Raw genomic sequence first — 22,041 nt, 5'->3', positions numbered from 1 at the left:
AGGTCTCTTGTTATACGATCTCACGAATCTTTATCTGTGAGACGAGTCAACCCTACTGATATTCATAATAAAAAATAATACTCTTAACATAAAAAGTAATATTTTTTCATGGATGACCCAAATAAGAGATATATCTCACAAAATATGATCCGTGAGACCGTCTCGCATAAGTTTTTGCTCATTATTATTCACCAATATTTTTTTTTAAAATAAACCAATAATTTTTTTACTCAAAATTATATTTGATATCATGCATTTATCACCACGTAACACATGGAAGGTGTGCTAATGAGAATCGGCTCTAGCCCTGTAGTTTTAATGTCTCACAACTCTATCAAATTAAGTCCTTTGACTATGGCCGCATTATTGCCTTTTCATTATTCAAGAATGAGCAACCAAAATGAAGAAATTCAAATCTATATATTAAACCAAAGGGAAGTACTTAATTTGCAATCCATATTCAAAAGCTAAGCAACACAATTAAATTCAAAGAACCAAGTTATTCCCAATTTCTTTGCAAAATGGCCATTAAAAGTATCTTGATTTTCCTTTCACTTGCTATATTAGCAACATGTCTTGCAGATGCCCAAAGTGCAATCGGAATAATAATTGTCAATGGAACTCTGTATTGCACCACAAATGGCAATATTACCGCCGGCTCCAATGCTGGTGCCACTCCAGTGTTTGGAAGTAAGTCCATTCCCTCTTGCGTCGCGTTATGATTAATTCCATTTTTGGAATTTTTTTTTGAAAAAAATCCCTTTTAGAAAATAAATACAAAAATCCTTGGATTTTTCGAATTAGTGCCAAATTCCTACCTCAGCAAGTTACATGTACACGTATTGTACATCCATATATGGTGCATATGTATTCCTGAATGTTGTTACTTTGTCTGATAAATGCTTGAAACCAATTTTTCCCGCAGACGCCGCCTTGCAGGTTGCGTGCACGGCGGATGTGCTGGCGTTGGCGCCGATGAACGGAACAACCAATTCAAATGGGGTGTATTCGCTGCCATTGTTCCCTCGACCCAACGCAACCATCAGTTCAATCGTCTCCAATTGCCGATTATTTGTTCTGACGCCTCTCTCCAGCTGCAATGTAGCACTTCCGGCCACGGGCCTCGTGTCGAATTTGCTCTTCATTAAAACGGTAATCGGGTTTCTTCGATTCACCTACATGGCCGCAGCAGGTTTTACACTCCAGCCATAGCTGGCTTTGGTATCGCTACTTCTTGGAGGAAATCTATGTAATCGTATGAATAAATGCATGCTTCGATTCGACGGGTATAGTGGAACAAAATTTACATGAAATTAAAATACCAACGAAATTTTAGCAGTTTAATTTACATATCATATTTTTTGTTGGAAAATATTTTACCCAACAAATTCAAAAACTTTATAAATGGTTTCAAATAAGTTAAAACTTACCAAAGTATCACGTCAAGAAGAATCGATTATTCGCTAACTGTAAATTTGTAACAAAGATAATTACACAATTTATTTCTACATTTTAATAAATGATAATTTAGGATTTAGTAAAATTGTAATAGCAACCAAGGTATTTAATAAAATTATAAACGATGATCTATTCCACTGCCCAACAAACCAAGAAAATACGAACATGTTTAAACATTCTTGACACTGAAATCAGCTAAAAAATTAACACAGATTATACAGGAGGGTCAAGACACGTCTCTCTCAGACAGAAACCTACGAATATTTCCCGCCAACGATGTGTAAAGTAGGAAACGATCCACCACGTATTTTCCAAACCACTATCACGTCTGATGAGCATTCAGCACTGCTCGGTAAACCATGTCTATAAATTGATTGTCCTGTCCAACGCGAAGATATGGAGAATAGGTAAAAATGACGTTTAAGAATGAAAATTGAAACAAAAACTACTTGTCAAGAATAGATTACCTGAACAAGTATTTGAAGTGCTTCCTGGACTTTTTCTCTGCTTATAGTAGGCCCATAATTGGGTGTAGGAAGAGGAGCTGGAGTGAGCGATGACGGGGGAGTGGGTGGTGGAAATGGCTGGAGTAAAGGCACGCCATAAGGTCGTTGTAGATTACCAGGGGTATTCAATGGAGGCGCAGTAGGTATAGCTGAAGAAACCGGAGGCACGATAACAAGTTGAGAAGAAGGTGGGGGGCCAAAAAATGATGATGGCTTCACAAGATCGGTTGAACGCTTCATTGCGGCATTGGCTTCAGATGAGTCAAGAATCGACAATATAGGAGTAGAAGTAGACAAGGCAGAGGGAGCCTGTGCAGTTGCTATAGCGGGCAGAGTAACAACTTGTGGACGAGAGGTAGTTATGACAGGTGTGGAGGAATGATATGGCAGCCCAGATATTGCTGCATTTGAAGCGGGTCCAATATTCATAGCAGTCTGCAAACGTTTAACTTTAGCTTGTTAAGTTTATCACATGCCAAAAATGATTATATTACTGATGCAAAGGTCTAATAACAGTCTGCTAATAATGGATCAAATTGCGATCAAACATGTTTAAGGCCCTTGGTAAAGGATCTAGTTATAGCGCAATTGTTGATTTGTTTGTGGCCTTTTCTATCTATTTTGGAAGAAATAATTTAGAGCTTTGTTTTCTCAAGAGAACCTCACAAACAAAACAACAATAAGCCAAAGATACAGAACCAATGTTTTCCAAGTGCTCTCCAATGTTTGCCAGTGTCTAAACACATTTGTACGGACAAATGCATCTTTCAATATGTCAATCGCACCCAAAACCACATAAACTAATATATTTTATTAAACTTTTAATGTGAATGACCACCGGGTTGTTTTAGCAAACAAGCATCCATCAACAACTGGATCAAACCAAGAAGAACAAAACCAGCTGCATTGCACAAGTTTGTTTGAAACTTTTGCAACGACTGCCTCCTGGTTCCAACAATCTAGAGAATTAAGGTTTAGATAGATGCACCATAAAAAGAATGAGTGCAAAACAAACTTTAATAACAGTTCAAATATTTAACTTGAACTCTTCATTAACTCATATAGCAATCTACTAAAATCAGTAAAAGTTAGAAAACTTAAAAGGAAACGAAGCATACACTGAAGAAGTTTACAAAGGAAGGATCATCGGAGACATCATTAAAATTGGATGTGGTTGAAGCTGATGGCTCTAGAGGGCCATCCATTACTGAAAGTGTTGGAACTGCTTCCAGTTCTTCAAACTCACTGCAAGAAACAACATCGTTCTATTTTGTTTTTCAATTAATAAAACATGTTATCTAATTCCAGATATTAAAAAGTCCAAGATTAGATTCACAAAATAGAACACCACACTCAAGGCATACAACACAATGATCCTAACAAAAGATGATAAAAAGTTAAAGCACAGCCAAGATTGAAAAACCCTTATCAATAAATTAATTTAGATTAAAGAAAATGACCGTTCCTTTCAATAGAGCCTAAACCCACAGACTGAACCCAGAACCTAACCCTAATACATCATTTAATCTTTTCAATAATGCCAGAAAGGACATTCCTCTAGTTCAGTTCCTATATCGCCCAATTGGCCTTTTCAAATTTAGCGCACACAAAAGTCTCTTCACTTTCCTCACATATATCAAAGCAGGCAGCCTGTCCCGGGCTGCACAGGGTTGGCAAAACAGTTGACTCCTGCAACCTCTTAATTAGTTAAATTAAATTTTCCATTTTTTGTGATGTTTTATATCCTTGTCAATAGTAATAAGACCTTAACATTTCATTTCTACCAACAAAAAAGTCTGGTATACAATTAACAAATAGGAGTTCAGTGCTAAGTCATAACAGGGGTGAATTTCAGGAATGGACTGGGATGGGAGTAAATAGAATCCGAAATTGAAAGAAGGCATGACCCTGCAAAAGTCCTTACTTGTCACAGTCCCACAATTAACTTTAAACATCTCGTTTGTTAAACAGATCCAAAGATGGTATTGTGTGAACCATAGGGAATAAGCTAGATTAAATATTAATCCAGATCCACATCATTGTATAAACAGGTCATTATTGAAGTTCTGTCAGAAAATGCTATTTGGATATGTAGTCACCACACAATTTTTTGAACCACATCGATTCAGTGCAGTCAAATTTACTGAATCCATGAATTAAATAAGCATAAACAGACAATTACCTTTTACTAGAAGAAACCTTTGACTTCGTAGGCACCTTGGAATATGCATTTAGTATCCTAATCATGAAACCACAGGATTAAGTAGCAGAATCACAACTTCCAACAACGCAAACAAAAAAGACAAGAATAAAAAAAACGATCAAATTTACAGCCAGAACAAACCAAAAATAAACTTGACACACTGCTTACACTGTTTTCCCTCATCTATGTTACCATAGAATATTAACTGGAGAATTTACATGGGAACAGGTGATGATCCCTTAAAAAGCCAGTAAACTTCTTAAAAACAACATAAAATTTTACCCAGGAACCAAAAAACACTCTCACGCAAAAGAGTCTTGTGATACGAAACATGTAAGTGCACTTCTCTTATTTGTATATAATTTAAACTAGCGGGTCGTGGCACACACGATTTGTGTTGTACTTAGGAAAAAATTGTTTTTTTAAAAAAATATTAAAAATGAAAGTTATAAATTTTTGAGATTGAAATGATAGGGGGGAAGATAAGATGACGAGAAATGTGATATAGAATTGGGTGGTTAAAGAGTATTTTTGGAATTATAAAAAAGCTTCACCAACATACTAAAAGTAAGTTACTCTAGGGATTTTAACTTTAATTGACGATATAGATGTTTGCAGTCATCACTAACCCACCCTAGTCATTTAATTTATATAATCTGCCAATATCAGTGGCACCCAAGAAATTGACTCTAGGATAGTAAATGTTTAAGTATTTATATCATTGCAGCCCATCTGATTCACTTACTCCAGTGATAACTATCAGTTGCTTGACAGTCATGCAAAAATACCACAAAAAATTTAAAAATTCCAGACAACCACCAAAGATCAATCAGCTGCATCTAGGGATCGACAAGTTGATGAAAAATAGGTCACTTACCTAGTTACCTTGTCAAGAAAATAAAAAAAGATGAAGAGGAATTACAATCTTCGATTATTTTATACCAACCTGTTAAATAGATTTGCAACTTCTTCACATTCACGAGCATTGTAGAACCATATTCCATTTACCTCTTGAGAAGCATTTCGATATAATAGATATGGAACCTGCACTTCATACTCAAAATCTCCCAAGAGATTCTCAACCAGATTATCTGATTACAGAAACAGATTGAAACATCTCAATATAGATGGATAGATATATGAGCCAATTTAAGTAATAAACTGCAGCATGAGATGCTTCTCTGAGACATTGACAATGCTAACCCAATAATAAATATGGCATCTTTGAAGGCAAGTGGATATTCCAACCTATGGAAGATTTCATAAAGGCGACACTTGTTATGCAGATGAAACTCATCTTATGTCATATCATTCCAAAGGTTTCACCTAACAGGCACCAATCCCTTTCCTTTTCCTGAAACTTTGTACATTTCAATAAGGTTTCACCTAACAGGCACCGATTGCTTTCCTTTCCTGAAACTCTGTACTTTTCAATAATCAAGAATGAAGCAACTTAAACTTGCAGCCTCAGAGGTTCTTCGAGGAAGATATATAACATGTCTTTTTAATCATATGCCTAATCTTATGTCTTCTACTAGTAGTTTTTCAGATAGTAGAATATTTTCCCAATTGACGGACATTGTGCATATTTTTCACAGCACTGTTACATAAAATGAATCAGTGTGGTCTGACATGCTGCGAATATTTCGATATAGTGCCCCTCACACATGAGATAACTACCATAACAATTTGGATCATGCTTCACATCTTCCAACCAAAGGAAAATTTAATAGTAGACCATGTGTTAGGTTATACTCAGACCAACTGTAGATATGTATAATGCATTTAAGATCGGGTATGTATCACACAAAGAGATGGCGGCAATCATTGATCCACACCTGCAATTTGCATTGTCAACCAACCATGAACACAACAACTTTGGGGTAGATTTTAGTGTTCTTCTAAATTATAATCAGAGTGAAACTAAATACAAGATTTCAGCATCACAACACAGTCAACTTTTTTAATGTCATAGACAATATTAAGCTTTAAGCAATAATTAATCAAAGATTTATTATGAGATTGTGGCCAAACAATGATAATGTTCCGCAATCTAAAAGTAACAATACTTCATCAATGGCAAATGTATCACATTTAAAAAAAAAATCTATATAATAAGAGTTGAGAGACATACCAGTATTCCGCCTATTCATCACTATAAACTGGAAACGTGGTTGAGTATTCCTGAAAAGTATCAAAATTCACATATTTTACCACCCCAACCTCAAAATCATATTCTGAAGTAAAATTCACCAAACACCCTGTAACTTCTATTTCAATAAAAGGAAACCAAATGCTAAAGTTTTCAGAAGCCCAAACAAGCCCTCACCTTTTAACCACAAAAAGGGAACCTTCCACATCCTTCCGACTCTACAGACCAAAATAAATGACTAATAAGTATCACTACCCCCAAGAAATCAAACTCAATCAAAAAGTCGAAAATTTACACACACATCCACGCGCGCATACCCATTGGCTGGTGTCGATGTTGAATTCGTAGAAGGTGACGTGTGCGGCAGTGATGAGAATTTCCTCCACGAAGGGATCGATTCTCTGTAGCACCGTCAGATTCAACACCTTGGTACTCTTCTCATCTAGATTCGGCGTCAATCTCCCGTTCTGAGACATCGATTAAGGCGCTTTCTCCCCCCTCTTGCGTACTATACGTATGTAGAGAGAGAAACCCTTTCCAGAGAGTAGAATTTAACAGAAGAACAGGTACCAGCTTCAGTTCGTGATCTCAATAGTTTCCCTGAGATATATGTATATATATACACGCCTATATAGACGGACTGTGTGGCCAGGGTTTCTTTTTGCTATTGACAAGAATTATGTCATGCATATTCTCTACATTGCCCTTCTGTTGCAGTGAGTCTCATGTTAGATCATTTCACGGATAATAATATGTGAGACGTGTCAATCTTATCTATATTTACAATAAAAATTAATACTCTTAACATAAAAGATTATATTTTTTTATGGATGACCCAAATAAGAGATCCGTCTCATAAATTCAAAATTGGACAAACCCAAACGATTTCATATATTTTTAGTTTTTATCAAACAGTAGGTTAAAGAACATTCAAAATTTAAGAATTAAAAAATATGTTTTTAAATTTATATTTAATTTTTTAAAAAAAATATTAAAACTTAATGTAAGAATTAACTTTTTTCATGTTTAATGCATCAATATTAAGTTGAGCGTTTTGTTATGCTTTTCCAAAACTGAAGCTTTTTTCACGCTTTCGCACCTTTTAAAACATGGCAAAAACTTGTGTGAGACGGTCTCACGGGTCGTATTTGTGAGACGAATCTCTTATTTGGGTCATACATGAAAAAATATTACTTTTTATGCTAAGAGTATTACTTTTTATTGTGAATATGAGTAGGGTTGACCCGTCTCACAGATTAAAATCCGTGAGACGGTCTCACATGAGACCCACTATTAAAACATTGCGTTTTGTTAATCTCGATATACTCTTTAACTCTTCATATTGAGCGAAAAATTGTCGATTAACTTTCTACAACCTGATTTTTCTATCAAATCATCACAATATAGTTTTATTTATTTATAAGTATAAATTACAATGCCACTAAAAATTTTCAAAGGAAATTTTGGTGATTTTCCACTTGACATAATCCAATCAGAAGATTTAGAAATCGAACTCCTTTTCGTTTCTGATGACCCAATAAATCTATCCTTGGTGACAAAATCTCCAACTCCAACGTATAGAAAAATCATGGTTCCAAAAAAATATCTAACGTTGATTGATTCGGCTTTATGAATTATTCAAAGTAGAAATGATTTTATGATGGAAACAGCTCGGACATCGTTTAATTATTTCTCCAAGTTTGTTCGATCTTAAAACATCTCAACAAGAAAGTTTGAGAAGAATCCACATACAATCATTCATATGCGTATGGTAAAAAAATGTGAAAATTCAAATGCCCATTTATTGAGTTTCCTCGTATTCAGACAGCAAGGTTAAAATCTACAAAGTGGTAAGTGTAGTCATTAACGATATTGGACGTGTCGGAAGCCTGGAGATTTTCATCATTTGGTAGCCTTGCCTTTCCATCGTCCATTGCTACTGGTTTCGATCAAGTAACAGACCATTGAGTCAACGTCGTCCCCGAATATACTGTAAGCTTCAATCACCTGCAAATAGCTGAATCCCATCGACAACATAATCTGCATGGCATCATTTTGAACTGAGCCTGGCAAGCCAAACTCGAGCCCTGGTTCATGCTGCAGTGTGTCACTTCCGGAGGATGACCCTGAAATTAAAAAAAAAGGTTAAAAAAACGACCGAAGTGTGTAATTCCATGACGTTAAAACTTAAAATAGACGGCAGTGTTACATCTTAATGAACTGAACATTAGCTACATCATGGTTTCAACTGATGGTGTAGATCAGCATAATGGAATTCTTACTAGGTGCAGAAGATGATGGTTCGGTTCTAGAAGTTGATGATTCCTTGTGAGGTAGCAGTTGCTTGAACTTGTTATCAGAAACATACTCGGCCCTTGAAGTTTCCATCACCATTCGTTCAATTTCTTGTTCCGTGAGCTCAAGATCCGAGTAGAAGCGCACCTCCGCCACGAGTGCCTAACAAAGCAAGCCTCTCATCTTGTTTGGGTACACTACATAGTTTGTTTTGCAAGCAGGACATAAACTTACATTATCAATCTGTTGATCCTTCTGAGCTTTGATAGCTGCTTTGACCTGATCCTTGTCAACGTTATCCTGCCATATAAACCAAAATATTGTTAATAACAAATATATCCCAAAACCATATCGACGAAGGTCACAACTCACAACACTTTAGTACAAAGCTAAAGAACAACAACAAACATCAGTATTCACTAGATGGATTCAAACATGTCCTGTGCTAAAAAAAAGAAAACGTCAATATGCAGACTCTCACCCCCTGCAGACTGCTAAACCCAAGTCCAGCACCAATGTTCAGCCGATGTGGATCAACCAGGGAGTTATAGTGGTTGCCATGATGGTAACTCAGCCGTATTGGAGGTGTATCCGTGGTATAGCTTCCATGGAATATGTTAATGGGTTCTATCAAAAGATCATGTCATTCAAATGGAAGAAAGACCGGAAGGGACAAATGAACGCTGTAGAGAACATAATCTCATACAGGTTAAACACCTGTGCTGTAAGAATATATGTGGATAGGCCGATTGTACATTTCAGACAGAGCTTGAATCTCCATATTATTTCCGTGAACCTGCAAAACATATAACTGAAAATATCACATACAATGACGTGCCACATATATGACATGAACAGCAGGTGAGATAATCAGTTTTGCTTCTAATTCAACAATCCGTTCCCCATTCTTTTTGTCTTAGAATGTCAAACAAGTTTGACTCCTTCCAGCCATGTGGTCAGTAATTTAAACAAGCAAATGAAAGCAAATTCATTGTTTGTACACCTACAATGCACAACTGAAATTTGACAATCCTCAGACTAACAGAGTCAACAAAAATTTCAAATAAGCATGCAGATGCTACTTATCACTTCAATCCTAACTTATACAAGTATATGCTTACAATCCATCAACTCCCTCTTAATTTGAGCTCTCCATGTTGTGTAATACCAATAACATACGACAAGACTAACTCAAAATATCTCTTAATCGATTTCCAAACTTAGCGGCCAAGAGTTTTCTTGGAAGTGTTGATATGACAGTTTTTTAAGAATCTTCAATTCTGTTTACCTCATTTCTTCTCTTCCTCTTACAGTAGGTAGCAAAACCTTCGGTGATAAACTGAGAGAAGTGATCTCTTTCTCGCTCCTGCACAGAGAGAATTTTTTTACTGGAGGAACTTTTTAATTTTTTAAATGCAAAATATAAATCAAGATGGAAATTCAAATTGTAACGTGTTGGGAATAAAAAAGTTAATATACAAAAAAATTTAGACAGTTATAGCCAAATCAACATATCTCATACCACGTAGTCAATGCACATCTGTCTAACCAAATTATACTGTTCAGAATCACCATATACTTGATCCGCAACAGCACGAAAAAGACAATTTCCATCCTCTAGCATTTTTCTCACTTCCAACCCTTTAACCCGTCTTAGTTCAGTCTCAAACTGGCGCTCTCTCTCCTGCAATAAATATAACAAACTTCCCTTTTACCGCACTGATCTACCAAAAATCTAACTCCAGAACAAGGGCTTTAAGATAAGTATAAATTACTTGGTTTTTTTTATTAAAGTATTTTGGAGAAAAACACAGAGGAAAAAAGTTTATAGGATTCTCTTAATAACTGAATAAACCAAAGACAATGAACTTTACAACAAGATAGAAAGTAACTGAAACCAGGGCAAACTCACTGCATCATCATAAGAGGAACTAAAGCGTGCATGCTGCTCATCAGCACTATTATACCCTTCACCCTCACAATGAGATCGAGGTGAAGATGGACGAGACCCAGTTGGAGATGCCATGCTTGACACACCAGGCCAACCTGTTCCTCCCCTAGATGAGCCTATCCGCCCAGCATTTGAGTCGCTAGATGCATATATCCAAGAATTGAAGTTTGCTAAAGAAGACCTTGGGGGTGGGCAGGGAGGTGGAGGTGGATACAAACTACGAGAAGCCCCCTGGAAAGAACCTCCAGTTGTTGCATCATTTTTTTCTTCCGTGACCACATCTTCGCTGGACCCTTTTGACATCTTCCCAGAATCCACAGAATCATCAACAAAACAAATATCACGATTGCTGTCAATCTTTTCAAAATCTTGATTCAGATCACGGTTCAAACCTCGTGGAGAAAGATCTTCACTTTCCTTTTCCTTGTTTTCGAATTCACAACTGACACAGGACTCTGCTGACTCTTCCGCTACAATCTTCTCTTGCCCTGCCTCCGAATCATCATCTTTCACAGCTGGAGCAACCGTAGAACTAACAACCTGCTCTTGCACTGAAGCTGGAGAAGACAAGGGACCAGGCCCAGGGACGGAAGTTGATGGCCAGTTCTGGTTAGATGGCGAGCCAGAAGAACCTCGCTGGACTAAAATACGAGTCATAATTGCCCTATTTCAAAACACGTGGGCAGTTTATTCCTTTACTTCCACCCAAATTAGAGATATAAAATTGTAGGTTTCAATTTGCAGCGTGTTCTGGCCTTGGGGGCAGCCACACCAACACCTTGACTGAGTGATTTGTTCTTCACACCTCCCTCTAATATCTGGGACTCCCGAAATAATTTCTGCATTCCCCTAAAAATTCTCATGAGACCTTGAATTCTCAATCTTTTATTCTTGAACAACTAAACTCTATCTGAGATAACGAACCGCAATTTACCTGTGATAAAGCTCCGGGGTTACAGACTTCACTTGACAATCTCAAAAGTGCAAATTACATACAAGAAATAAAAAATACCATATTAAACAAAAAGACTGTGATAAAATTCCGGGGTTACAGACTTCACTTGACAATCTCAAGAGTGCAAATTACAGACAAGAAATAAAATATACCATATTAAACAAAAAGAATGATTAGAGTAACGGACAAATCTATAAACTAAAAAGTAAAATCCCAGAAAAAAAAACATCAGCAAGACTTTCAAATGGTGATGCCCAATTCGCAAGCTTGAGAATAAACAGCATATCTTCAGAAACAATAACCAAGATAATGAAATCTTAGAAAGATATCGAGCGGATTCCCAAAGCTCTACACTCAATTAAACTAACTCACAAATCTTCCATATAAACAGAAACATCAGACACGAAACAGATGCAAGAACATCTATATCCAAATCAAATCATATATATATATATATATATATATATATATATATATATATTAAAGAACTCGCCCGCAAGTAAAACATATTTCAAGATTCTATAACCCCGGAGAACAACAATCAAATTAAATAAAAATAAAGAATCAACTGTAACCAACACACAGAAAACCCATGAATCAAATCAAATTCAGTAAAAAGAGAGTCGACCGGATTCCGACTCACCTGAGCGGAGCAATAACGAAGAAAGTACGGCCTTCAAGACGCGGAAGCTAAAGACGGCAGCTTCACCGCAAAGACAAATCCCTAGTGTGTATGAAGATACATGTATGGATGAGTGTCTGTAATGTATAAAATTCTAGACCGAGTTTCGATGAAGGGGAAAAGTAGGCCACGTGTCTCTGAATTTTTATTTTTTTAATTAAATTTCTTTATAAAATAATCCTCTTGTCCACTTGGCAAGGATGAATTAGTTACACGTGTGGATAGATGGGATCTGTGCAGCAAAAGCTATGATAAGGAGAAGCTTCAGTCCTCTTGCATGTGGACGAACAATGCCCACAATGGAGAAAGGCAGAGACAATACCAAATATATATCCACTAGCAAATAGCAATCGCGTTTGCCACCACAACAAACCTGCAGACATCGTCACAGTTTCGACAATGTATCTATATATATAAACGATAAACAAAAGACAGACAGAAACTCGGGAAAGATAGATATATATGGCGCATAACGTGAAAGTAGGGAGGTCAATATGTTGGGCTCGGAACTGAAAGAACTGAGTGAAGGAAGGGAGAGTTTCCCATGGTGGTAGCGGCAGCCAGCGCCGCAACAAGAGCACAGATCCTCAGTACGAAGTCGAAAATGGCGACTCCTCTCCCTCTCCTCACATAGTCCATTATCGTGAGTGAGGGTGCTTATGTCTATTTCAATAGGTTAATCTATAGGTTGGCGATATATAATGATAATTTGCAACTATTTATTACAATTTACATTCGGTATTGTAACTTTATAATATCTACAAGATTACGAATTATTGTTTAAATAGATCTATCGGATTATACGACTTTAAATATTTAATAGTTGATAATAAATATATAATTAATTACAAAATGATAATCACAGTCAACAACACAAATTTCTTTTTACTGGTACATCTGTTACTTGTATGATTAACAAAATATTATAGCAATATAAGTATTTGAAAAGAAACCATTCATTTAACCAAACATGATAGCACGTCAGTTGATTTTTTTCGTTTGTTAATAACATCTTATAACCGTCAACTTCAAAGATAAGTAAGTTTTCACCATTATTAATGTTTGAACGTCTATCACGACAAAAAAATTGTTGAAGCTTTATACAAGATTTCATTAAGTTAATTAGAAATTCGACAAAACTCGAAAGCATATTGATATTGTATCTTACAAGTTATTAAAAATGACTAAATTCATGAGATTGAGAGCACGAACAAAACCAGCAAGAGAAAATGTGAAAGACAAAATCCTAAATTATTTACCATGACTATGAAATTATCAACCATGACACTTCTCCATTTTATGTTGCTAAAGGAATTTTCATAAACTCCACAAACCATCAAGATAAATGAAAAACCAAAAATAAATATTCTAATTCTCCCACAAGTCCACATGAATTTTGGATAGACAACTCAAAAAAAAAAAAAAAAAGACGCCTCAAAAAAAAAAAAAAAAAAAAAATCAACAGTACACCACAAACATAGGATCCACATTCCATAAGAATTGTAAAACCCAAATTGAAGTGGGAAACATATCAATAATTTATCTTTTTTTTTTTGTTCTTAAAATGAATCACACTTACCACTAGATATGAAATAAGAGAAATATAAAAGGGCGAATTGAAAATTTTCATGATAGGAGATCATAGTGTTTTTCCTCATAGATGGAAAATATTCAATAATTGACATAATAATCGGAATCGTCCTATTAATTGCAGATAAAAGTTCACGAGGAAGAAGATATAAAAGCCGGTAAAATATTTTTTTATTGAGAATTATGTTGAAGGATTGACATTCAAGGAATTGGAGTGCCCATAGATTATGATTTTACATAAGATATTAAGTAATTGAGCTCAAACCAATATTTAAAAAAGGGTAAAATATTAATCTTATAAGCACTAGCTTTTGAACTCAACATATATATACATGAAATTCTAAGAATAAAATGGCCCCCTACTAGGCCGAGCCCTTAAGCGATGGCCTTTGTCGCTTTAGATAAGGTTTGGCCGCGTTCACCTTTATTATATATACAAAATTATATATCTATTAGACAAGTATGAACCAGTGTTTTTATAACCGGACCGTTAATCGAACCGGTCAAGCCTTAAAAAATGGTTCCACCGGTTCCACCGAACGGTCGAACCGGATCAATAAAATTAATATTTATTTATTTTATATAATAAATAAAATAGTAAAATATTGATTATTTATGTTTTTATAGTTTTTACTTAATTTTTAAGATGAAAATTACAACAAATATCCAAATAAACACCACTTTTCCGGTTTTTTCGGTTTTTCCGAGTTTTAACCGGTTTCCAGTTTTTCCGGTTTTTTCCGGTTTAACCGGATTTTAACCGGGTTTTTTTCGGTTAAACCGGTTTTCTGGTTTTTTCCTTATCTCCGGACCGGTCTGGAGGCCGGTTCGCGGTTGAACCGGTCCGACCGGCCGGTCCGGTCCGGTTTTGAAAACAGTGCAAGTATCGTCTCATTGATGTGCACAAAAATGAATTTGGAAGGTTGAAAACAACAATGAAACTGACAAAATCAACGGTTCTAACTGAAAAACTTTATATATACATCAATAAAATACCAATTATTAAATATAGAATAAATCCACAAAATGGTATAAATCATATAGTAATTATATTTGAGGTCAACTACTAAAATGCAAATTCCACGCGGAAAAATAAGAGAAAATGATCAAATCATTTATCACTAACAATACATAGAGATTAAGATTGAATATATGAAATAAATAGATAAATCATCAAGGAAAAGAGACAAATAAGGTTGAAATAACTAATAAGAAACATACCAAAAAAATAAAAATAACAACTCTTAAATTTTTTTAAATAATGTATTCATTGACATAATTAGTCAGAATTCTCTTAACATGAGTGTGTTTCAAAATATTCGATACGAACATCATCTTCAATTCGTTTGGATAATTAATCGTCCACAAATAAAGTGCTTCTACTTATCCAACAATTTGGTTAAGACATGTTGATTGCAAAAGTTTAATATAACAATCAAGGAAGTTGGGGTTAATTCGTATAAGAATTTAATCGTAGATTTGTTTTCTTAATTGGACGTTGGACATGGCATATTAGGGTACCATACACGATCTTATTAAAATATTCCAAATGATACTTATTTGATGTTCGTGGATTTCCCAAATTTAGGAAATTTTCCATGCTTCGAAGCAAATAAATCGGCTGAAAAACGAAAGATTGGGTTTGTTACCGGCTGAAAATTGAGGCGCGACGGGTCCGGATTTGGGTCCAGTTTTTTCTTAAGTGAGGCAGGGTCTTGAGATTGGCCAAACCCGCTCCAAATTATGTGAATTCATATGTGTACGTGGGGATTATTGATTTGGAACATCGCATATCTTAAGGAATATCAGTCTCATCTGTTAACTATTTGTAAAATAGATGAGAAAAGTTTACCACCACTAGAAATGTCTGTATTTCAGTCAATAAAAGCGTTAAAATTCACAACAAATATGAAATATAATATTAATGAGGTGATTAAATTATACTTTTAAAAATAAATGGACTTAGTTGCTATTTCCTTTATCCTATATATTTATGTTTGAGTTTTTTTATGAGTAAGTCTCTTGTGAGATAGTCTCATGAATCTTTATATGTGAGACGGGTCAACCCTACCGATATTCACAATAAAAAGTAAGACTCTTAGCATAAAAAGTAATATATTTTCATTGATGACCCAAATAAAAGATATGTCTCACAAAATACGACCCATGAGACCGTCTCACATAAGTTTTTGTCATAAAGTTTATCCTATTAAAATCGTCATTAAATAAAGGTTATATTTTTTTTTAAATAGAATTTACTTTTTAAACACTTTCTTAATATTTGTGAGATCGTCTCACACAACATCTACTCAATCTAAAAATAGTAGCCATTTTTTTTAAAAAAATTCTATACAATTGCACGGAGTCAATAACCATGAAATCCGGAATACTATAATCTGATGCTACCAATGGAATAAAAACTCGATATCGTAAGACCAAACACTTATTGTTTTTCTAAAAGTTATAGTCGATGGTAGCGATGCAATTTAAATATTTAAACCATACAGTAACTCAAATACCACGTTTTGATTATTCTATCTAGTATGAACAATTGTTGTACTCAATATATATACAGGAGAACGATAATAATAATTATTATTATAAAATAAAAGTATCTACTATTTCCAGAGTGATACTCACGGGAAATTTAGGGTCCGCTCCCAGCAAGTGTCACTAATCCAGACGCGGGTTTTGAAGTTACCCTGAGCCTGAAATAACAAAGAAGATCGTTAAGAGGGGGCCAGGAGGGTGTCCTGGCGTAGCCCCTCCGACGCTCAAGTCAGTGACTGAGGATATATGGGGGGAGCAGCTAAGGGTGCTGCTGAAAACAATATAGTGAATATCTCAACTGAACACTCAAACCTGGTATTATATGAGAATACCTGGGCCTTTGGTGGGCCTGTCTTCCATTTGGGCTAGGGCCCTTGGTGGGCATGTCTTCCCTTTGGACTAGGGATGAGCCAGGGGTAGTGGGCTCATCCATGGGGTATCACCAGTCTCCCCCTCCCGAGTCGAACTGAATCGTAGGTTCGAAGTTCGATTAGTTGTGCTGTCCCCGAGTTACCGGGTGTGAGGTGTGTACTTTTCCTCTGCTACTCATTAGTCTCCACAAGTTGGGAAATAAATCAAATCGCTTTCCTGTTTTGAAGGGAAAGATTTGGTCCGGATACCAGCCTCACCCTCGCCTCGCCAAGTGAACACCCGAGCTCTTGCCTCACCGTGCGCTCGCACTTATCGTGTCATCCCTTCATCTCAGCCACTCGCCCTCATCGTCTCGCCGTAGCCCGCCTCGCCACTCCCAGCTCTCGCCTCGCCGTCCTCGCTCTCGCCCCGCCTAGCCCACGCCCAGCTCTCGCCCATCGCCATCCCCGCCGAGCCCACGCCCAAATCTCGCCTCGCCCTCCTCGCTCTCGCCCCGCCTAGCCCACGCCCCACTCTCGTCTCGCCCCGCCCAACAACGCAGCCAGCGCCTCGCCACGCCACGCCCAGCTCTCGCCCCGCCCTCCTCGCTCTCGCCTCGCCCCGCCTAGCCCACGCCCCACTCTCGTCTCGCCCCTCCCAACAGCGCAGCCAGCGCCTCGCCCGACAGCGCGCCTCGTCCCGCAGCGCGCCTCGCCACGCCCAGCTCTCGCCTACAGTGCCTACCAGCGCCCAGGTGCTCTCGCCCTGCCACGCTCTCGCCCAGCCCGTGCTGCCGCACTCTCGCCCAAGCGCCACGCTCGCCCAAGCGCCTACGCCGAGTCCTCACCCGCCCAGCCCCGTGCCATGCTCGTCCTCTGTCACTGGCGACATATTGTCTAATTTCTGAAAAAATTATGGGGCGTTGCCCCCACACCCTCACGACCTGACCGGGCAGGTCGATCCCCGTAATAGCAGCGGCAAACATCTTTCGTTGTCAACAAACGAAATAAATTTTTCTAACACAGTATGCTCTCATCGCCCCCATCTTCAAGGTCCTCCACTAAGCTTTTGAAGGAAAATAATTTTCACTTCTCCGTACCCTTGACTTCTCTGCTAAAACAGTTCTTAGCAGGAAAAATAAAATTTCAACCTCCTCACCCTCTGTCTCCTCTACTAGGCTCAGCCCAAGTAGGAAAATAAAACTACCACCTCATCATCTCGTAACTCCTCTGCTAGGAGATACCTCAGCAGGAAAATAAAATTCAACACCTTCACCCTCTAACTCCTCTACTCGGTAATACCTCAGCAGGAAAATAAAAATCAACGTCACCACGCTCTAACTCCTCTGCTAGGTGACACCTGAGCAGGAAAATAAAAATCAACACCTCCACCCTCTAACTCCTCTGCTAAGCCAGGTCTTAGCAGGAATATAAAAATCAACACCTCCACCCTCTAACTCCTCTGCTAAACCAGGTCTTAACAGGAAAATAAAAATCAACACCTCCACCTTCTAACTCCTCTGCTAAGCCAGGTCTTAGCAGGAAAATAAAAATCAACACCATCACCCTCTAACTCCTCTGCTAGGTGACACCTCAGCAGGAAAATAAAAATCAACCACCTCTTCCCTCTAACTCCTCTGCTAGGTGATACCTTAGCAGGAATATAAAATTTCTCCGCACCCCAACTCTGCTCCTCTACTAGGCGATGCCTTAGTAGAAAAATAAAATTTCTCCCCGTCCTCTAACTCTGCTCCTCTACCAGGCGATGCCTTATTAGGAAAATAAAATTTCTCTCCTGCCCTCTGCTCCTCTACCAGGCGATGCCTTAGTAGGAAAATAAAATTTTTCTCCTTCCCTCTCGTAATACAACAACATTCATGAACTGAAAAGAGGAACCTGATTTTATTGAATATCAACTGATAACGTAAGACAAATTCAGGAACGAAATACATCAAAAATGAAGTAAAGATATTCTCTAAGGTGGTAAGCGTTCTCAGGCCTCTTTTAGAGCTTTACCCAGAGTTTCCATCAGTAGCACCCCCCGAGATCATATGAATCATTCCTCTCGTAGGGTGGTTATCCTCATTCATTCCCCCCTCGGTTCGACGGGTCCCTGAGGAACATCTTGACCTCGACCTTCCCCTCTCTGCTCCCCGACCCTCTGATTTATCCATGGAGGGCCTTGACCACGTCTAGGAGACGAGCGAGACCTCTGTCGACTCCTGGATGAGGATCCTTCTCGTCTATCCCGCGAAGGCAATCTAGCACTGCTCTTAGCCCTTCGCGACTTCTCCCAGCTCTCCTCGGGCTCCCTCACCTCCGTCACCTCGTCACGACTCCTATCCAGAGGAACATGTGATGAGAATTGTCTTCTGTCCCTAGCTTTAATCTCCTCTCTTTCCCCTGCTCCCCTCTTCCTTCCTCCTCTCTCCGCTCCCTCAACTCCACTCCTCCCAGGTCGCTGCTCCATTCTCTTATGCCGCTGGGCATCTTCAAGATTTATATATTTCTCAGCTCGAGCCAACAGATCATCATAGCTCGACGGAGGCTTCTTGACCAGCGACTTGAAAAACTCCCCTCCTCTAAGTCCCTGGGTAAAGGCACTTATCATGATGTCAGGAGTGACCGCTGGTATTTCCAACGCTACGCTGTTGAAGCGCTGGACAAACTCCCGTAAAGTTTCACCCTCTTGCTGTTTCATTACAAACAAACTCAAGTAGTTTTTTTGGTGCCTTTTGCTACTAGCGAATCGGTGCAAGAAAGCAGCTGAGAAATCCTCAAAAGAGCGTATGGAGTTGGGCGGCAAGGAATTAAACCATTGTTGGGCTGACCTCACCAAAGTGCCCAGAAACACTCTGCACTTGACTCCATCTGAATACTGATGCAACAGAGCTGTGTTCTCAAACCTCCCCAAGTGTTCTTCGGGGTCCGTATGTCCATCATATTCTCCAACGTTTGACTGTCGGAAATTTGGAGGAAGCCCCTCTTCCAAAATGGCGAGGGAAAAAGGACTTCCTTTCTTGGGGGCTGCATCCCTGTTTCCCAATTGCTGCCTCAGCGTCCGTATTTCCCTCCACATCTCTTCCATCTCCGGATTCTCCTCACTTGGGCGGGGTCGCGTCTCCTCCACCCTACTCTGACTTCCCTCCACATTCTCCTCTCGCTCCTGGTGAGCGGTCTGATCTTCTGCAAACATAGACTCTTGATTCCTCTTCATGACCTCATCCACTATCCGGGTGATAAATTGACCCAACTGTTCTAGGGTCAAGTTCCCCACATTCTCATTGGGACGGGGTTGCTCGACCCTTGCCTCGTGAAGGGGCTGCTCGGTTCTTGTCTCTTGACGAGGTTGTTCCTGTCTCGTCTCAAGATGCGGCTGTTCCTGTATTGTCTCAACACGAGATGGTTCAGGTCCTCTCCGAGGACGTGATGATGCTGAGGTAGCTCTTCCACTCCCTCTCTTACCTATCATATCTACGTCTTAACTCAAACTTCCCACAGACGGCGCCAAGTGATACTCACGGGAAATTTAGGGTCCGCTCCTAGCAAGTGTCACTAATCCAGACGCGGGTTTTGAAGTTACCCTGAGCCTGAAATAACAAAGAAGATCGTTAAGAGGGGGCCAGGAGGGTGTCCTGGCGTAGTCCCTCCGACGCTCAAGTCAGTGACTGAGGATATATGGGGGGAGCAGCTAAGGGTGCTGCTGAAAACAATATAGTGAATATCTCAACTGAACACTCAAACCTGGTATTTATATGAGAATACCTGGGCCTTTGGTAGGCCTGTCTTCCATTTGGGCTAGGACCCTTGGTGGGCATGTCTTCCCTTTGGACTAGGGATGTAGTAACCCGATTCCTAATTTGAGTTAATTATCGGATTAATTATATTTTCGGTGGGATCGGAAGGACCGAACAAGTTCGGATCGTCCGATCAGTTCGGATCGTCCGAGCCAGTGTCGGACCGTCCGGGACAGGTGGCTGGACACGTGGAAGGGTTCTGGACACGTGGTAAGGTTCGGATCATCCGATTGGGGTTCGGATCGTCCGAGACAGGTGGCTGTACTCGTGGAAGTCATGCAAGGATCGGATCGTCCGATCAGAGTTCGGACCGTCCGAAGTGTGCCGGATCGGAGCTTCCGAAATGGTTCGGATCGTCCGAACATTGGCTATAAATAGAGGCGCGAGGCTTCATTTGTGACTCGCCAATTCAGAGAGTTCCATAGCATTTCAGTCGTTTCTGTGAGATTCTAGTCTTTTTCCGAGGTTCGGGCACTAGCGGGGAGCTGCTGGTCTTGTAGCGGAGCTGTGCTCTAGTTGGGAGCTAGCGGCATCAGTGGGCTAGCGACGGACGAAGGTTTGGAATTGTATCATTATTATTTCAGGATTATCTAGTTAAGTCTGGTAGATAAGTTTTAGTGATGGTTTTCACTTGATGCATAGGCTTGTTCTAGACCTGAGTAGAGGTGTTGCGTAAGGCTAGGCTTGCTGTGATAGAGGTACGAAAGTACTATCCGAGATATCCTGGTTGAGTATACATTCTTATATGTGTTGCATGATTATGTGGTGCATTGATATATGTCATATGATGCATGCTATTATGTCACGTTTATTACTGCACGTTGCATTTCATGTTGAGCCGTATCTCCTTCGAGATAGCCTTTACTGTTGAGCTGTATCTCTTTCGAGATAAGCTATATCTTGTGGGGCCGCTCAGCCCTGTCTTGTCTTGTGGACGCATGGACACCGAGAGTACACAGTGACCGACGGGTCGGGAGGGCTTCGGTGGTCCGGGACATTTTAGGTCCACGTCTGTTCTTGCAGTGGATGCAGTGACCCAGAGGTAGGACCGCGCGGCACTATCCACTTGGCGCCTCTAGACTGAGCATTTTGAGATCTTTTGTGACTCCTGTTTCTTGACTACCCTGGTATCATATCATAGCATGTGCATTTCATATAGGTTTGTATACTCATGCTTTTGTACTGGGCGTTCTTATCGCTCACGTCCTCGGTTTTGTTTATCTTGGACACCCCATTTCCACGGGGCAGGCCTCAGGTTGGATGGCTCAGGAGGAGCAGGAGGAGGACATTGAGTAGCTGGTTGGTTTAGTTTTCAGTGTTTTCCATATGATTTGATATGATTGTAGCAGATACTTTCAGTTAGTTGAGTATTTTGGATTTCGATTGGGTTGTATAAACTATTGTTGTTAACCATATTTCCGCTGTTATCTCTGATTTTTTATTAATTAAGTTAATTGCATGCTTAGTTCTCAACTAGTAGGTGATTCTGGAACGGGTCACTACATTTATGGTATCAGAGCATGCTTACGATTTTGGGATATAGATTTCTGTT

General features: G+C 39.0%; 3 protein-coding genes across 3 annotated transcripts; 1 reads left to right on the top strand and 2 right to left on the bottom strand.

The window, feature by feature from the left end:
* The first annotated feature begins 443 nt into the window (after positions 1-443).
* LOC140821568 (phylloplanin-like) lies at positions 444-1,345 on the top strand. Its single transcript, XM_073182074.1, has 2 exons — positions 444-690; positions 926-1,345. The coding sequence occupies exons 1-2, from the start codon at positions 522-524 to the stop codon at positions 1,210-1,212; spliced, it is 456 nt and encodes a 151-aa protein (XP_073038175.1). The 5' UTR covers positions 444-521; the 3' UTR covers positions 1,213-1,345.
* Positions 1,346-1,549: 204 nt separating this feature from the next.
* LOC140821566 (mRNA-decapping enzyme-like protein) lies at positions 1,550-6,929 on the bottom strand. Its single transcript, XM_073182073.1, has 8 exons — positions 6,637-6,929; positions 6,497-6,537; positions 6,302-6,351; positions 5,114-5,258; positions 4,147-4,203; positions 3,083-3,209; positions 1,926-2,399; positions 1,550-1,837 (listed from the first exon to the last, which is right to left on the bottom strand). The coding sequence occupies exons 1-8, from the start codon at positions 6,793-6,795 to the stop codon at positions 1,781-1,783; spliced, it is 1,110 nt and encodes a 369-aa protein (XP_073038174.1). The 5' UTR covers positions 6,796-6,929; the 3' UTR covers positions 1,550-1,780.
* Positions 6,930-8,093: 1,164 nt separating this feature from the next.
* On the bottom strand, positions 8,094-12,308 carry LOC140821564 (OVARIAN TUMOR DOMAIN-containing deubiquitinating enzyme 6-like). The gene is made up of 9 exons (XM_073182071.1): positions 12,164-12,308; positions 10,527-11,499; positions 10,137-10,298; positions 9,903-9,980; positions 9,332-9,410; positions 9,096-9,241; positions 8,849-8,914; positions 8,602-8,776; positions 8,094-8,445 (listed from the first exon to the last, which is right to left on the bottom strand). The coding sequence occupies exons 2-9, from the start codon at positions 11,220-11,222 to the stop codon at positions 8,222-8,224; spliced, it is 1,626 nt and encodes a 541-aa protein (XP_073038172.1). The 5' UTR covers positions 11,223-11,499; positions 12,164-12,308; the 3' UTR covers positions 8,094-8,221.
* Between the last annotated feature and the right edge of the window lie 9,733 nt (positions 12,309-22,041).

This window comes from Primulina eburnea, unplaced genomic scaffold (assembly GCF_022965805.1).
Source record: "Primulina eburnea isolate SZY01 unplaced genomic scaffold, ASM2296580v1 ctg633_ERROPOS900000, whole genome shotgun sequence".
In the NCBI taxonomy this organism is placed as follows: Eukaryota; Viridiplantae; Streptophyta; class Magnoliopsida; order Lamiales; family Gesneriaceae; genus Primulina; species Primulina eburnea.
This window is presented reverse-complemented; position numbering and strand designations above follow the sequence as displayed.

What these genes read in the sequence shown, in the direction of transcription:
- LOC140821564 (XM_073182071.1), bottom strand. Translation starts at nt 11,222, where the DNA reads ATGACTCGTATTTTAGTCCAGCGAGGTTCTTCTGGCTCGCCATCTAAC. An exon ending in AGATGTGCATTGACTACGTG is followed by an intron (nt 9,981 to 10,136) that starts GTATGAGATATG and finishes CTCTCTGTGCAG; the next exon opens with GAGCGAGAAAGAGATCACTT. An exon ending in AGAGGAAGAGAAGAAATGAG is followed by an intron (nt 9,411 to 9,902) that starts GTAAACAGAATT and finishes TATGTTTTGCAG; the next exon opens with GTTCACGGAAATAATATGGA.
- LOC140821566 (XM_073182073.1), bottom strand. Translation starts at nt 6,795, where the DNA reads ATGTCTCAGAACGGGAGATTGACGCCGAATCTAGATGAGAAGAGTACC. An exon ending in GATGAATAGGCGGAATACTG is followed by an intron (nt 5,259 to 6,301) that starts GTATGTCTCTCA and finishes TTCTGTAATCAG; the next exon opens with ATAATCTGGTTGAGAATCTC. An exon ending in CACTTCAAATACTTGTTCAG is followed by an intron (nt 1,838 to 1,925) that starts GTAATCTATTCT and finishes CGCGTTGGACAG; the next exon opens with GACAATCAATTTATAGACAT.
- LOC140821568 (XM_073182074.1), top strand. Translation starts at nt 522, where the DNA reads ATGGCCATTAAAAGTATCTTGATTTTCCTTTCACTTGCTATATTAGCA. An exon ending in TGCCACTCCAGTGTTTGGAA is followed by an intron (nt 691 to 925) that starts GTAAGTCCATTC and finishes TTTTTCCCGCAG; the next exon opens with ACGCCGCCTTGCAGGTTGCG.